The sequence below is a fragment of the Piliocolobus tephrosceles genome, chromosome 3 (assembly GCF_002776525.5).
Source record: "Piliocolobus tephrosceles isolate RC106 chromosome 3, ASM277652v3, whole genome shotgun sequence".
NCBI lineage: Eukaryota > Metazoa > Chordata > Mammalia > Primates > Cercopithecidae > Piliocolobus > Piliocolobus tephrosceles.
Genome location: NC_045436.1, coordinates 138,080,331 through 138,097,911, shown reverse-complemented (window position 1 = coordinate 138,097,911; position 17,581 = coordinate 138,080,331). Strand labels below are relative to the sequence as shown.

Below are 17,581 nucleotides of genomic sequence, written 5' to 3'. Positions count from 1 at the left end.
AAAAAAAAGCAGGGGTTGCAATCCTAGTCTCTGATAAAACAGACTTTAAACCATCAAAGATCAAAAGAGACAAAGAAGGCCATTACATAATGGTAAAGGGATCAATTCAACAGGAAGAGCTAACTATCCTAAATATATATGCACCCAACACAGGAGTACCCAGATTCATAAAGCAAGTCCTTAGAGACTTACAAAGGGACTTAGACTCCCATACGATAATAATGGGAGACTTCAACACCCCACGGTCAACATTAGACAGATCAACGAGACAGAAAGTTAACAAGGATATCCAGGAATTGAACTCATCTCTGCAGCAAGCAGACCTAATAGACATCTACGGAACTCTCCACCCCAAATCAACAGAATATACATTCTCAGCACCACATCACACTTATTCCAAAATTGACCACATAGTTGGAAGTAAAGCACTCCTCAGCAAATGTACAAGAACAGAAATTATAGCAAACTGTCTCTCAGACCACAGTGCAATCAAAGAACTCAGGACTAAGAAACTCAATCAAAACCGCTCAACTACATGGAAACTGAATAACCTGCTCCTGAATGACTACTGGGTACATAACGAAATGAAGGCAGAAATAAAGATGTTCTTTGAAACCAATGAGAACAAAGATACAACATACCAGAATCTCTGGGACACATTTAAAGCAGTGTGTAGAGGGAAATTTATAGCACTAAATGCCCACAAGAGAAAGCAGGAAAGATCTAAAATTGACATTCTAACATCACAATTAAAAGAACTAGAGAAGCAAGAGCAAACACATTCAAAAGCTAGCAGAAGGCAAGAAATAACTAAGATCAGAGCAGAACTGAAGGAGATAGAGACACAAAAACCCTACAAAAAATCAATGAATCCAGGAGTTGGTTTTTTGAAAAGATTAACAAGTTTGATCGACCGCTAGCAAGACTAATAAAGAAGAAAAGAGAGAAGAATCAAATAGACGCAATAAAAAATGATAAAGGGGATATCACCACCGACCCCACAGAAATACAAAATACCATCAGAGAATACTATAAACACCTCTATGCAAATAAACTAGAAAATCTAGAAGAAATGGATCATTTCCTGGACACTTACACTCTCCCAAGACTAAACCAGGGAGAAGCTGAAACCCTTAATAGAACAATAGCAGGCTCTGAAATTGAGGCAATAATTAATAGCCTACCCACCAAAGAAAGTCCAGGACCAGATGGATTCACAGCTGAATTCTACCAGAGGTACAAGGAGGAGCTGGTACCATTCCTTCTGAAACTATTCCAATCCATAGAAAAAGAGGGAATCCTCATTTTATGAGGCCAACATCATCCTGATACCAAAGCCTGGCAGAGACACAGCAAAAAAAGAGAATTTTAGACCAATATCCCTGATGAACATCGATGCAAAAATCCTCAATATAATACTGGCAAACCGGATCCAGCAGCACATCAAAAAGCTTATCCACCATGATCAAGTGGGCTTCATCCCTGGGATGCAAGGCTGGTTCAACATATGCAAATCAATAAACATAATCCAGCATATAAACAGAACCAAGGACAAGAAACACGTGATTATCTCAATAGATGCAGAAAAGGCCTTTGACAAAATTCAACAGCCCTTCATGCTAAAAACCCTCAATAAATTTGGTATTGATGGAACGTATCTCAAAATAATAAGAGCTATTTATGACAGATCCACAGCCAATATCATACTGAATGGGCAAAAACTGGAAAAATTCCCTTTGAAAACTGGCACAAGACAGGGATGCCCTCTCTCACCACTCCTATTCAACATAGTGTTGGAAGTTCTGGCTAGGGCAATCAGGCAAGAGAAAGTAAGAAAGGGTTCAGTTAGCAAAAGAAGAATTCAAATTGTACCTGTTTGCAGATGACATGATTGTATATTTAGAAAACCCCATTGTCTCAGCCCAAAATCTCGTTAAGCTGATAAGCAACTTCAGCAAAGTCTCAGGATACAAAATTAATGTGCAAAAATCACAAGCATTCTTATACACCAGTAACAGACAAACAGAGAGCCAAATCAAAACTTCCATTCACAATTGCTTCAAAGAGAATAAAATACCTAGGAATCCAACTTACAAGGGATGTAAAGGACCTCTTCAAGGAGAACTACAAACCACTGCTCAGTGAAATCAAAGAGGACACAAACAAATGGAAGAACATACCATGCTCACGGATAGGAAGAATCAATATCGTGACAATGGCCATACTGCCCAAGGTAATTTATAGATTCAATGCCATCCCCATGAAGCTACCAATGAGTTTCTTCACAGAATTGGAAAAAACTGCTTTAAAGTTCATATAGAACCAGAAAAGAGCCCGCATCCTAAGTCAAATGAACAAAGCTGGAGGCATCATGCTACCTGACTTCAAACTATACTACAAGGCTACAGTAACCAAAACAGCATGGTACTGGTACCAAAACAGAGATATAGACCAATGGAGCAGAACAGAGTCCTCAGAAATAATACCACACATATAGGGCCATCTGATCTTTGATAAACCTGAGAAAAACAAGAAATGGCGAAAGGATTCCCTGTTTAATAAATGGTGCTGGGAAAACTGGCTGGCCATAAGTAGAAAGTTGAAACTGGATCTTTTCCTTACTCCTTATACAAAAATTAATTCAAGATGGATTAGTGACTTAAATGTTAAACCTAGTACCATAAAAACCCTAGAAGAAATCCTAGGTAATACCATTCAGGACATAGGCATGGGCAAGGACTTCTGTCTAAAACACCAAAAGCAACGGCAGCAAAAGCCAAAATTGACAAATGGGATCTCATTAAACTAAAGAGCTTCTGCACAGCAAAAAAAAACTGCCATCAGAGTGAACAGGCAACCTACAGAATGGGAGAAAATTTTTGCAATCTACTCATCTGACAAAGGGCTAATATCCAGAACCTACAACGAACTCAAACAAATTTACAAGAAACAACCCCATCAAAAAGTGGGCAAAGGATATGAACAGACATTTCTCAAAAGAAGACGTTCATACAGCCAACAGACACATGAAAAAATTGCTCATCATCACTGGCCATCAGAGAAATGCAAATCAAAACCGCAATGAGATACCATCTCACACCAGTTAGAATGGCAATCATTAAAAAGTCAGGAAACAACAGGTGTTGGAGAGGATGTGGAGAAATAGGAACACTTTTACACTGTTGGTGGGATTGTAAACTAGTTCAACCATTATGGAAAACAGTATGGCGATTCCTCAAGGATCTAGAACTAGAAGTACCGTATGACCTAGCCATCCCATTACTGGGTATACACCCAAAGGATTACCAATCATGCTTCTATAAAGACACATGCACACGTATGTTTATTGCGGCACTATTCACAATAGCAAAGACTTGGAATCAACCCATATGTCCATCAGTGACAGACTGGATTAAGAAAATGTGGCACATATACACCATGGAATACTATGCAGCCATAAAAAAGGATGAGTTTGAGTCCTTTGTAGGGACATGGATGCAGCTGGAAACCGTCATTCTCAGCAAACTATTGCAAGAACTGAAAACCAGACACCGCATGTTCTCACTCATAGGTGGGAACTGAACAATGAGATCACTTGGACTCTGGAAGGGGAACATTACACACCGGGGCCTATCACGGGCAGGGGGGATGGGGGAAGGATTGCATTGGGAGTTATACCTGATGTAAATGACGAGTTGATGGGTGCTGACGAATTGATGGGTGCTGACGAGTTGATGGGTGCAGCACACCAACATGGCACAAGTATACATATGTAACAAACCTGCACGTTATGCACCTGTACCCTAGAACTTAGTGTATAATTAAAAAAAAAAAAAATAGATAAGCTGTTTGAGAAGCCAAGGCCAAAGGAATGGGCTCCAGATACTGCCCCCTTCCAGAGCAAGGTTGAAGGAAAAAAAAAGACAAATTATTTTACTATTACTGTTTCCCCAGGCTTCTTAAGCGTGTAAAATGTAAATACAGACATTTTACAAATGTCTGTATTTAGCCCGTTCTTGTTTTTCTTTCAATGCAGCTGCAAGGCCACAAGTTATGCTATGCTATAGATTATGTGACCTATCATATTAGATTAGCTGCTTTGGTGTTATTTATTGTAAGTCCACTTACAAAAACCCCGCTCTGTCTCTGTGTAATGCTCAGCTTTTTGGATGCGAATCCACTGAGCTGACATGTACCTAAAATAAACAGTCCTCCTGTACTCAAAAAAAAAAAAAAAAAAAAGTTTAAAAGTATGCACTTTTGTGACTTGCTTATATATGTTTATCATTTTTAATTGCATATAGCTGTAGTCCATTGATTCCATTGTATGAGTACACTATAATTTATTTGTTTTACTGTGGGTGGACATTTGAATAATTTCCAACTGGGGTTGTTATCAAAAATACTGCTGTGAACATTCTTGCTTTTCCAACCTGGTACATAATGTGCACAGATTTCTGTAGGCATGCAGTAGTGTAATTGCTTGGTCATAGGGAATGTTTAATTTCGACTTTAATAATATCAAATTGATTTCCAAAATGGTTGTATCAGTTTATAATCGGTAACTTTTCCAGTTACTGAAAAGTATCAGAAAGTTTTTCAACTTTCCATTGATGAAAGTTCTTGCTCTTTCACGTCCCTACCAACATTTTGTGTGGTCAGCATTTTTTATTTTTGCCAGTCTTTTTGCATCTCATTGTGGTTTTAATTTACATTCTCTGATTACTAGTGAGTTTGAATACGTTTTCAGGATTAGAGGTATTACTTTTGCCTGTGGGACGTATGTTGGATACCAGCACAGTGTACACCTAGATGAGTTTCAGTTTTCCTAGTTGCAAATTGCAGAATCAATTTTAGCTTACTTATGGAAAAAAAAGGAGAGAGAAGACATTGTGGGGAGCATTTGGAAGACACTGGGGAGTAATTCACAGATTCTGAAGGAAATGCTGTACAGTCAAGCTTTGGGAAAGGCAGGATCTCTGCAGCCTAAGGGGACTTTACAGTGAGATGACTACTTAAACCACCATCTCGCTCTTTTAAGTTTTTAGATTCCCAAGACAGAAAACCTAATAGACTCACCATGGATCCAAGGGCTCCTTTTGGCACAGGCAACCACAGTCAGGGAACTAGAATAGGTAGCATAGCCATGGCTGTGGCTACTGGGGGAATTATGATGAACCAGGCAGCCATCCCAATGTATGTCTTCTACAACTTTTACCAGTATGTGGCAGGGTCACATGAAGGATTTAGAGAAAAAAAGATACCATTTATTGAAGGCAGAAGACCTAGCCAGAGAAAAGACAAACTTTGAAGATGTCAATGAAATTGTGAAGATGAGTATGAGGTCTTTTAGGAGGCAGAAAGATATAACATCAAGACCAGTGGTTTTTAACCTTTCATCAGCCCCCAGCGCACCAGAATACTGTTTACAGTGAAAGATGACACTATAATATAGCCACGATCCTATGTATTTTCAAAAGGTCTTCTATTATTGAATCTGATAAGCTTCCCTCTTCACTTCTCCTGTAGAATCAATCATTGATTTAAATGATAGATATCAGAGGCCGAGAAGAATCAGGGGAAGGGGATAAAGTGATGTTGATTAAGATATATTTCCAAATAGCTAGAAGAGAGGACTTGAAATGTTCCCAAAACATAGAAGTGATCAGTACTCAAGATGATAAATACCCTTGAATACCCTGACTTGATCATTACACATTCTATGTGTGTAATAAAAAAATTACATGTGCCCTATAAATATGTACAAATAGTATGTATCAATAAAAATGTAATAAATGTGAAGTGGAAGGGTTAGTTACTTTTTAAGAGACGATAACTAATGTTATTACCTTAGAGATTAATTAAGGAAAGAGGATATAGAGATGTATTTTGATAGTAAGAATAAGTGGTAAGCTAATGCCAAATGTTTATGAAGTCTGGCTAGAGGCACTGGCAGGAATGAAGGTAAGAATGAAATTAAGCAATACAAAGGCTTGAAACAACCTCTGTGATGTAAGTATTTGAAAATGAATAAATATTGAGCTTGTTAAGTAGTATTCAGTGTCCAGTATTAGATAGAGGGAAAAACAAAACTGAAATCATTCAGAAATACCTGGACTTATTCTATTAATAGCCGTTCTCTGCCCTATAGTAGGATTAGTGGAAGCGCACAGTATGAGTGATCTGAATTTAGTTTTAGTATGAATGCCTCAGCTAAAAATTAAAGAACAAAAAAACCTCGTCACACATTAGAAAGAGACTAAAGACAAAGGAAAAGGATTCTAAATTTCTTAAAGTGAGTGGAGTCAGTAGTTCGAAAGATCAATCTGGTGAATCATAGACATCAGTAATTAGAGAATTTAAATGTTTACTGAGGGTTCTACTATTTGGGAGGTATCTTTGTTAGGGATTATGACATGAGAGGCACAAAGAAATGTAGATGTTCCTCGGTTTACAGTGGGCTTATGTCCTGATTAAACCCATTGTAAAACTGGAAAATGGTTTTAAGTTGCACCACCGTAAGTTGATGACTGTGTAAGACCATTGCCCTCAAGGAACTTATAATAATAACAACTTTTATTATAATAACTAAATATACTGAACTCATTGAATCCTCACACATATATAAAGTATTAGCTTTACAAAGTACTAATACTCTTTTACATGTGAAATTTTACATGTGAAACACAGAGAAGTCAGGTGACTTGCCTAAGATCCTGCAGTTAGTAAACAGATAATCTGGGACTCAGTTGCTGATAGTTTGACTTTGACATTTAACCCCTAACAAATAGTGTATTTTATATACATTCTGGTTGGAGAGATAGAAATATATGAAGTACCTAAAAAAAATTGTTTTTTTGGAAAATTTCAAGACACCACAAGCAATGTTACAACAATTTAGAAACAGATTCCTTACTTAACTACTATTATTTATTTATATATAGACAGATTATATCAGGCCATTATGGTGATTTAAGTCATGTCTTAAAGTGTGGATAAGATTTGAATAGACAAACCATTAACGTTCATCTTAACACTTGACTAGGATAGGAAGACAGTAAATAATTAAAGACACAGAGCATAGACATCATGGCAATTACTGAGTTGTTTTGGCTGCCTAAATGATATGCTTTACTATGTAGTCAGAAGGGTAAATGTTGTAGAATAAAAGGCTAAACAGTTATAACACAATATACAATGGCTTAAGGACAAGGCATTTTCTTTTTTGTTTTTTTCCCACAATGCAGTGCAGGGTGGGTAGGTGTGTCATTGTATTCCATGTGTTCACCCATGAATCCAAGTCAGCTGGCGACTCTACTCTCTTTGGCACATGGTTTCTATTATTGCTCCAGCTTTCATCATTTCCAGCACATGGGGAAGAGAAGAACATGAAGTATACTCTTGAAATGATTTGAAGCATGAATCACCTGTGCTTGCTTACATTTCATTGACCAGAACTTAGTTACATGGCTATAACTAGCTACAAGGGTGGCTGTAAGATATACTGCTGGAGTGGAGCTGGGGAGAATATTTAATTAAATTTAATTAAATTATATACATATAATTAAATATTTAAAATAATTTAAATCTAAAAGAAAAAATAGTTTACAAATTAGCCCATTAGCTAGGATCGATTGACCCTTTGTGTGATGGACTCTCTTAAAACTGTTGGGGTTTAGGGGAAAGTAGAGTATGATCAAGATGTAAGTATGTAATTGCTTTATTTTGATTTTATTTTAGCTTCCTTGTGGTCATAGATGCAAAGAGATGTGTCATCCCGGTGAATGTCCCTTTAATTGCAACCAGAAGGTAAAACTTAGATGTCCTTGTAAAAGAATAAAAAAGGTAAATATTTTAAGTTATTGAAAATACTTTTCTATATAAATTGTTTTTGTGTGGTTTTCTTGTTTTTGTTTTTTGGTCTATATGTCTTGGTAGTTGTTTGGCTTTTTTTGTTTTTGCCTTTTAATTTTAAGGTTTTACTTAATAGAACCTTTTTATTATTAAAATGAGCCTACTTGTTCTGTAAACACTTACTTTAAAAATAAGCTTTGGTGATTTAATTTTCTGCAATTTAATAGTAAAAGGAAAATTATTTTTTATGTTAGAACCAAGTTCAATGCCCTCTTGGTCAGTGTGCTTTAGATTTGAGGTCTTTGAATAGGTAACACAATGTAACGGATAGAATGTTTCATCACTTAAGAAATGGCTTACGGGTAACTTTGTTGCTATTATTTATGAAATGCTTTCTACCATCAGTATTGTCCTTTGAAAATACTGCCTTAAAAAGACCTCATATGAATAGCCTTATAAAGTAAAATAACATTTAAACTTGGAAAGAACTAATTTTAAGATAAAATGATGGTAACAGAGGAGTAAATGGGCAAAACTAATGATTACAAAGCCTGATGGAAACAAACTATATACTGCTCAACAAAACTTATGAAGGAAAATGTAGTAACCTGATAGTCTTTTTCTTAATTCTGTTTCCTTAATCTTCCCTATTGGCAATGCTTACTCCTTTGAAACCAACTTTTTTGACCTCTGATTTACCCTATCTCAGTTATAGTCGTAACTCCTTTTTTCCTTCCTATTCGTATTGTCATTCCCTAAAGCTTGTCTTTTTCATGTCTTGAAATTCACTTTTATTCATCCATGTGATGGATATGTATTGAGGATCTTTTATAGGTCCTTTGCCTTTCATTTTTGTTCATAGTTTCTGATATGTTTTCCTAGGATAGGGAACTTCTGAATTTAAATTTATACACTTGGCCTTTTAGGTAGTGGATCTTTAAGTTTCAGAAATTTAAATTGACCACCTGTACATGAAAATAAATACTTGGTCAAACCACTTTTAATCTGAGATGTCTCTTAAGTTTTCTCTGAAATCTCATGTCTTGTCCAAGTGCCGTATGCCATCCAACCGTTAGTACTTTGGAACAACTCTTTCCTGGGCTTTGGCCACAACTTCGTGACCCATTTCCTTGTCTCTAGTCACGCCACTTCCCTGTTCTAAATTCTTCAATGGCTCTTCATCACTTATGGAAAAAGTGCATTGTATAAGAAATGTGTGGGTATATGCAGACTTGGCATACCAGGGAGGCTGTGCTAAGACATTTGCCTGCTTGTTCAGTCTCATCATCTAGCAGTCATCTCTGTTAATCTGTTACTTAAGTGCCCTAATACATATATTGTACCCTCACTTAGCTTAGGCTGTGGCAATGTATATATTTCTTTTTCTATGTAAAATACAATGTTTTTTTCCTTTACCTCTCTGCTGACTAGAATCCTGCTAATACTTATTGCAAGCACTTCCTTATTTGAGAAGGTTTTCCTTCCCCAGGTTCCCTTGGGAAGGCTTAGCTGTTCCTTCCTCTTGACTTTCTTTGTACTGGATTCATAACGTAGAGCTTTGTGATTCTAGGTATCTGTAACCTTGTTTCCTCATCTGTAAAATAGAGTATATAGAGAGTTATTGAAAGGAATAAAAGAGGTAGTACTTACATAGCACTTAAAACAATGCTATGTTTAATAAATAGTAGCTGCCATTACTATTGTTACTTATTTAGCACTTAACAGATTATTATACTGTTTATTTCTTATTGTGTTCCATTCCCCTGTCATAGTGTTTAGCATGTTATAGGCACTCTGTAAGTATCTTCTGAATGAGAAAAAATAAAATCCTCTTCTAGGCTGATGGACTTAATGTCTGTAAACACACGATACTTATTTTTGTCTCCAGTGTTTGTTCATGTTAATTTTCTTCTGTCTGGACTGTCTTTGGAGGAAAAGACTGTTTATCACTAAATTGAGCCAAAAACGAAGAACTAAGGAATAAAAAAACAAACAAAAAAAACCATCCAAGTAATAAAATTCCATGCTATAAAATGCTTTCACTAAACACACTTTACTCAGGATTTGGTAATCTCATGTCTAAGCTGTGGTAGATTTGAACAAAAAACTAGAGTCTGAGGTTCTGGTGAGACAGGAGAAACTGATACAAATTAGATATACTGAGAGTAAAAGTGACACTGGCAGCAATAAATGAATGAATAAAAGATAGATAAACATACTACAAAAGGCAGTCTAAGACTAATATAAAGACCACTCTTCTACTCAGTAGGTCATTGTTTTATTCTGTCATAGTACAGAAATTGGTCATAGTTTTGATATCAACACATCAAAAACAGTAGATCAGTGTTCTTTCCTTAAGGAGGTAGTGAGGTGCCAACATAAGCTTTAGAACAATTTTCATCTATACTTAAAAGAAAAAAAGTTTGTCAAGAGAAAAATTTGTAGCTCCCTAGAAAACTCTCTAGAGCTGCACTATCTGAGATGGTAGCCACTAGTCACATGTGGATATTTAAATGCAAATGGTAATGAATTAGCATAAAATAATATTAAAAATTTGGTTTCTCAGTTTCACCACCAACATTTCAAGTGCTCAGTAGCCATATGTGGCTAGTGCTACTCTGTGGACTAATGCAGATTTATAACATTTCCATCCCACACACATACCAGGAAGCTCTGTTGGACAGCACTTTTGTAGAACCTTGTATTCCCTGGACATTTTATAAGAATAACAAACAATAAAGAAAAGTAAAGAAGAAAAACAACATTGGAGCTAAGTCTGATAGTGGCATGTAGTAATTATTAAGTGGATTTAAAAATTTTTTATGGTATTATCTTTTTTAAGTTAAGAGAAAATAAGAGAGTAATCACTATTTGAACCAGATATTTAATGCTTGCAACCATATCATCATTAAATATTAAGTCACATCAAATAATACTTACAACCTTAAGCTATTAGATAAATTTTGCTTTTTTATGGCAGACAGGACTTTGAGGGGAAAATCATTTAAAATTTGAAAATTGGGTTGTTTGTAGGAATTGCAGTGCAACAAAGTACGTGAAAATCAGGTTTCAATAGAATGTGACACAATGTGCAAGGAAATGAAGCGGAAAGCATCTGAGGTAACGTCTCGTTAAATATCATTTTAAAGGCTAGTGGCCTTTCCCTTCTTATTTTGTGTATTTGTGTGTTTATTAAAAACAACTTGAAATCTCATTTTTTTGCCTTTATAATAAAATCCTAGTTGTATAGGCCTATTTTGAATGGCAGATTGGGATTTTCATTGCCTAGTGTATATCAAGACTTTTCGTCTTCTATGCCCACTACAAGATTTTGAGATTCTTTGCTGCTTGGGTTATCTCTAGTGTTACTGTTTCCCTCCATTGACCCAATCAGTGATCTCTTGATTTTGTTTAAAAGTAAGGATTCCCTTCCATGATAACACATTTGAGATAAATTTAACTCTAGAGAAACAACAGTTTTTAATAATTAATTCTAGATTCTTAATATAGCAGAGAGGAAAAAAGGCAATTTTAAAATTTGTTGTTACAATGTTTTAACTCTGTAATATCGATATTACTTGTTAAGCTGAAATATTCATATAAGGTATAACACTCCACCCATCACCACCTTCAGTTTATTAGATAGTGCCTTGGTAAAATCTTGTCTCAGTATAGCATTTACATTTCTTTAAATGATTTCAAGCTCCTAAAAGTTGATATGGGTTAATAGAACCTGGATGGATAGATGTTAAAATTCCATATAAAATGTGATGACTAAATTGTAATTTGACTTTTGAATGTGTATAAACAGATAAAAGAAGCAGAAGCCAAAGCTGCTTTTGAAGAAGAAAAACGAAGACAACAGGTAACCAAACAAAATACCCAGATTTATGTCTCTTAGCATCATTGCTAGATTTTGTGCAAACACAGGGTATGTTCCAAGGTCAAACTAAGGGCTAGTCTCTATTGTGAACTGAAAAATAACATAGTTCTTGTAAAACAAAAATGAGCCATCTACTAAGTTCACTTTAAGTATACTGAAACTCTGAGACGGTATGAGATCTCATGTATTCCCCAATTTTTTTTTTTTTTTTTTTTTTGTATTTCCAATTTACTTTCTTGCCAATATCATTCATACTTCAGCCAGAAGAATTTTAATTCCTCCTTTGGCTGGGGAGTGAGAGTGAGCGAATCATCACCATTGTAAGGCATCTTCTGGAGACCTTGAGTTTACTTATCTAAAAGTATTTGAGTTCTATTTCACTGACTTGCAGACCACCTGTAACAAATAAGTGCCATCTACTAATCAGTACATTTATTTTAATAATACATTCCCATATTTCCCTATTAGACCTTTAAATACAGGATTATAACCTGTTTTTTGTTGTTACCAAGATAACAAGTACATTCCCGATACTCCCTGTTTAAGTATTTACTTTATTGATCATATACTTCAATGAGTGGCTTGACTTTCTAATAGTGATGTATAACTTTTTATTATTATTTGTCAGTTTGTATCTTGAAATGCTTTATACTTATCAGATTATATTGCATACTAAACTACTGCCTTTATGAATGATGAGATTGAAACTTGCATGATTTGCATGAATAAGGAAATTCAAACTTTGATGAGTTGTAGGAACAATTAGAACAATTAGGAACATTAGAAGCAATTCACGTAGTAAATAATGGTTGGCCAAGATGACCTTTGAGATTTTATGGTTCTGTAAAGTTGCTTTGCCTGATATCCCCAAAATAAGTTATCCGAGCTAATATAGTAAAACATAAGTTGGCTGGAATCCTAGGAGATTAAGTTATTAAGAATAGTTTAGTATGTTTTCTCCTTATTCCCTTTGCTATCTTTTTATAAATTGTCATGGATGAAAATCTTAAATACATTCTCTGTTTACTGACTCTTTAAGCAGAATATAATCAGTCCTTAGTATATGTATGTTCTGCATCTGTGAATTCAACCAACCACAGATCGAAAATGTAAATCAAGTAAACAAGTAAAAAAAAAAATACAACAATAAAAAATAATACACATTTTAAAATACAGTGTAACACCTATTTATGTAGCATTTACATCGTTACAGGAATGTAATAGGAAATCTAGAGTGATTTAAAGTATACAGGAAGATGTTTGTATGGTATTTGCAAATCCTGCACTATTTATATAGAGACTTGATCATCCTCAGATTTTTATATCCAAGGGGATCCTAGAGCCAGTTTCCTACAGATACTGAGGGATCACTGTATACAGCACATAATATATACTTGGTGACTGTGAGTCACCACTTAACCCTCAGTTATTTTATCATGTCTGTAGTCCTCAAGTTTGCCTGCTTTTAAGATGTTTTGACATTTTTCTATATGTCTGAAACTAACCACTTGGGAGTAGTCTGACATTGTGGCTCATTGAAGAATGCCACTTTGTATTAAACTAAGTTTATTATTAGATCTTTTTCAAGTGTGGTTTATGGCCACAGTAATGAATATGTGAACTAAAGTTTACATTTCCTCCTGTTAAATAACCATTTACAAAGTTTTATGTGGATATTATTAAATATATACATATTTTAACTATTGTCTTAATTATGCACTATAGCATATTACATTACATTATTATGTATAAAAGTTTAATAAGTACTTAGCAGTAGGATAAAAATCCACATTTGATATTGAATGCAATTCAGTTATCTTTTAGTACTAGTTTAAAATGTTTATGTCTAAAATAGTTATTTTGATTTTAAAGCGTGAATAATTTTTTCCTTTGAAGAATTTTTACTATTTTTAAAAAATGTATTTTTAAAAAATGTATAGAGAAGAATCGAGTTCTGGCAGCTTTTTTCTCTTTACTCACTTGAATTTCTTTCTTAAAAGCCACTAATGTTTATTGCATGCATTGTAAACAACTAGAATTATAGGTATCTTCATTCTCACTAGGCATCACAGCACTTGCTAGAAGCTTTATAGAATGCCAGTTCTATAATAATTGGATTGAAGTATAATGGTGTCAGTGTATAAGACCAGTGTCTATATTTTAGAGCACCCTGATTTAATAAGACATTTTATTTCCTTTTTTATTTTTATTTGTTTGAGACGGAGTCTCTCTCTGTCGCCCAGGCTGGAGTGCAGTGGCGTGATCTTGGCTCACTGCAAGCTCCGCCTCCCGGGTTCATGCCATTCTCCTGCCTCAGCCTGGCGAGTAGCTGGGACTACAGGCACCCGCTACCATTCCCGGCTAATTTTTTGTGTTTTTAGTAGAGACGGGGTTTCACCGTGTTAGCCAGGATGGTCTCGATCTCCTGACCCTTGTGACCCTCACGCCTCGGCCTCCCAAAGTGCTGGGATTACAGGCATGAGCCACTGTGCCCGGCCTAATCAGACATTTTAATATTTAGTGTCATATTCAGCCCTACAGTTTGAAATAGTCTCTTCTGTTATCTCCCAGTCTCCTTTCTGCTTACATAAACGCTGAATTTGTTGAATACAATCAGTGGTGGAGAGTGGTGTTTTAAAACAATCAAATCAACATATTGACTATATATCATTCCTATTAAAACATTACCCAAATTGATTTTTATGTGAATGGAAAGTTTCAAATCAACATATGCATTGAATTTATTAAAATGATGCTCTTTTTATTTAGGCTGAACTAGAAGCTTTTGAAAACAGACTGAAGGGTCGTCGGAAGAAGAACAGGAAAAGAGATGAAGTGGCAGTGGAGCTATCACTATGGCAAAAACATAAATATTATCTCCTTTCAGTGTGTGGAGCTGTGGTTGTGGTGTTTGCATGGTACATCACCCATGATGTCAATTAAAAAAAGTTTCTATCTTTTAATATAACTCAGATTGGATTTAGATAAGTTGTTAAATTTGAAATATTAGAAAATGTATGTTATAGAACATGATATATATTTACATTCATCTGTGTATTCTCTTTCAGCTGTTGTTAGAAGGACAGAATGTTAAACTTTATCTTAATTAGTATACTAGAAAGGGCAGTATAACACTGTTTAAAGTGAAAGCATGACTGAAATTGTAAAATATTTCATAAGGCTTAGAGGCAGAGTAACATATGTTTTTTTTCATTGGGCTTCCTTATACTAACTTAGTTTTTTCATTTAACATTTCAAACCAACACTTTAAAAAATAGTTCAGATGAAACTGAGCCATATGTGTAGTAAGAGAAATATTTCTTAATGTTTTGGTTACTTATTATAGAGTACTTTTCTTGATCCTGTTAACTTTGTACTTTTTTTAAAAAGTGATTCTCTAACAGGCCTCTTAAATTGTTACATGAAGGTATATAATTAGATTTCAGATGTTGGTTTATTAGTGAAGAATTTTTGTCAATAAATGTTATGTGGCTTGTTCTTCAGAGTATATAGTTATTTTCAACAAATACCAAGCTAGATTCCTCACATGTGGCTATTTCTTATGTAAGAAGCTTTTCACTGAAGTTGGCATGTTTCGTAAAACTTGTATGTGTCTTTTAAAAATAAGAATAAAAGGAAAATAAGTATTTATAAAGAATATGTGCTGATAACAGGGCTTATGAGCTTTATGTACTTTAGTGTCATTTCTCTTTACCACAATCTTAAATAGATTTCAGCTGAAAATAATCAATTCTTAGGAAAACAAATGGAGAAATATCAGTAAGTCAAATCTGTTTGAATTATAATTCCTTTCAAATAATTTTACTATTTAATTTATATGATTAATGTTTACATTAAAATTTTTCATACCAAATTTGTAATCTAGAATATTTATTATTACCTAAAATATTCAGGAGCCTATAATTTTAAGTTAGGCATTAGTGTCAATGTATAAAATTCTGATACTTCATGTGAAAGACATTCATTGATGTATACCTAAAAGTATCTAAAAGTGTTAGAAATGTGTTTTAAGCAGAAGTAGGAAGTAGGATTTTAAAATTTTGCTGGATCTAATTCAAAATTTAGTGTCATATTCTTTTTTTTTTTTTTTCTCTCTGTTGCACAGGCTGGAGTGCAGTGGCGTGATCTTAGTTCACTGCAACCTCCACCTTCTGGATTCAAGTGATTCTTGTGCCTCAGCCTCCCAAGTAGTGAGGATTATAGGCATGTGCCACCAAACCCAGCTAATTTTTTTTTTTTTTTTTTTGTATTTTTAGTAGAGATGGGGTTTTGCCACATTTGCCAGGCTGGTCTCGAACTCCTAGCCTCAAGTGATCTGCCCGCTTCATCCTCCCAAAGTGCTGGGATTACAGGTGTGAGCCTCCACACCTGGCCCTAAGTATTAGCTGGTGTCCAGAATTAAAGGACAGTCATTCCTTTCTTCATAGGTGTTTTGATTTTAGAATTGTTAACCTTTCCCAGTGGTAGAATTACAGGGCTGGCATTTCAGAAGCTCTAAATCAGATACACTACACTCAAGTTACTACCTGCACTAACTAAAAGTTGAGTGTTAAGGGAACAACTGGGTGTCTACATGGAAAGTCATTTCCATCTATGCCAGAATCTTGGCCTATTAAGTGAACATGAGACCTAGTTCATATCTGTTGTTTGTGGGGCTTCTGTACTTGCTAATTTTTTTTTTTTTTTTTTCCTAATTTGGAGAAAAGAATTTAAGAGCAGAGGAAGGAGACTGAATGAATGGTATATGAAGTTGTTTGTTGTTTTTTCATCTTTTTGGCTAGCTCAGAACATAATTAATTTACCCAAAGTCACACAACTATTCCTTCACTTATTCAATCAACAGATGTGTTTTCTATATGTCAGGAACTTTCTATGTTCTGGAGATAATGGTGATCTTTCCTCCTATATTGCTAAGGCACAGACAAGCACAGGCAGGTAATAGACATAAAAAATGAACATGATTTAATGTGTGGTAAGTGGTATTCAAGAAAATAAGAGGAGTGGTATAGAATGTGGTGGAAGTAGGGGGTACAAGGACACTGGCTAACTTAGAATGGTAAAATCCCTCTGAGATGGGGACATTTGAGCCGTGACCTGAATGACCTCCATTTGAAGATCTGTGAAAAATCTGTACGAGAGAAAGCATTAAGTACAGAGTCCCCAGGTTGGGAAGTGCTTGGCACACCTGAGGAGCAGAAAGAAGGGCTGGTGTGGCTGGAGCCTAATGAAATTTAAATTGAGAGGAGGATATGTCTAGGCCAGTTTATGTCATGCTTGATAGACCAGGGTAAGAAATTTAGGTTGCATTTCAGTTGCAGTGGACAGCACTGGAAAGCGTTAAACAAGGAAGAGCCTTTTTTTGTTGTTTTTTTTTTTTTAGGGACCGCTGGCTACAATATGGAGAAAAGACTATAATGGTGCAGGGACAAGTTAAGTTTTATCTAAGTAGTTATACTGATATGTTCTGAGGGAAATAAAGCAATGCATATTGTCCTTTTAGCTTCAATCTGAGCAAATTAGAGAAGGAATGGAAAAATTTACCAAATAGCCACTAACAATGGCCTAAGATTGTGAATGTGATGGTCTTTTTTTCCTACCTACTTGTGGCATTAACAAAGTGTATTAGCTTCCTATTTGAAATTTGTGGAATATGTATGTTGAAATCTTAGTTTTTCAGTTTAAACACCTTTAGGAATTGACAAACAGTGTTGGTTTTTCAGTCAGTTTCACATCTAAATTAAATGAAAACAATCTCAAATAAGTATAATTGCTACTGAAATTGTCAAAGAAATTTTACTGAGGCAAAGCAGTGAAAACATTTGC

The 17,581-nt window shown here is 35.0% G+C and overlaps 1 protein-coding gene across 1 annotated transcript in view; it reads left to right on the top strand.

Moving 5' to 3' along the window:
* The window catches only part of LOC113225095 (NF-X1-type zinc finger protein NFXL1-like), a 22,906-nt gene extending 7,295 nt beyond the window's left edge, over positions 1 to 15,611 (top strand). The window contains exons 2-5 of the mRNA XM_026455814.1: positions 7,741 to 7,845; positions 10,888 to 10,974; positions 11,666 to 11,719; positions 14,507 to 15,611. Of these exons, the coding sequence (XP_026311599.1) occupies positions 7,768 to 7,845; positions 10,888 to 10,974; positions 11,666 to 11,719; positions 14,507 to 14,680 (393 nt within the window). The 5' untranslated portion in view covers positions 7,741 to 7,767 and the 3' untranslated portion in view covers positions 14,681 to 15,611. The remainder of the gene's footprint in view (positions 1 to 7,740; positions 7,846 to 10,887; positions 10,975 to 11,665; positions 11,720 to 14,506) is intronic.
* Positions 15,612 to 17,581: the final 1,970 nt, after the last annotated feature.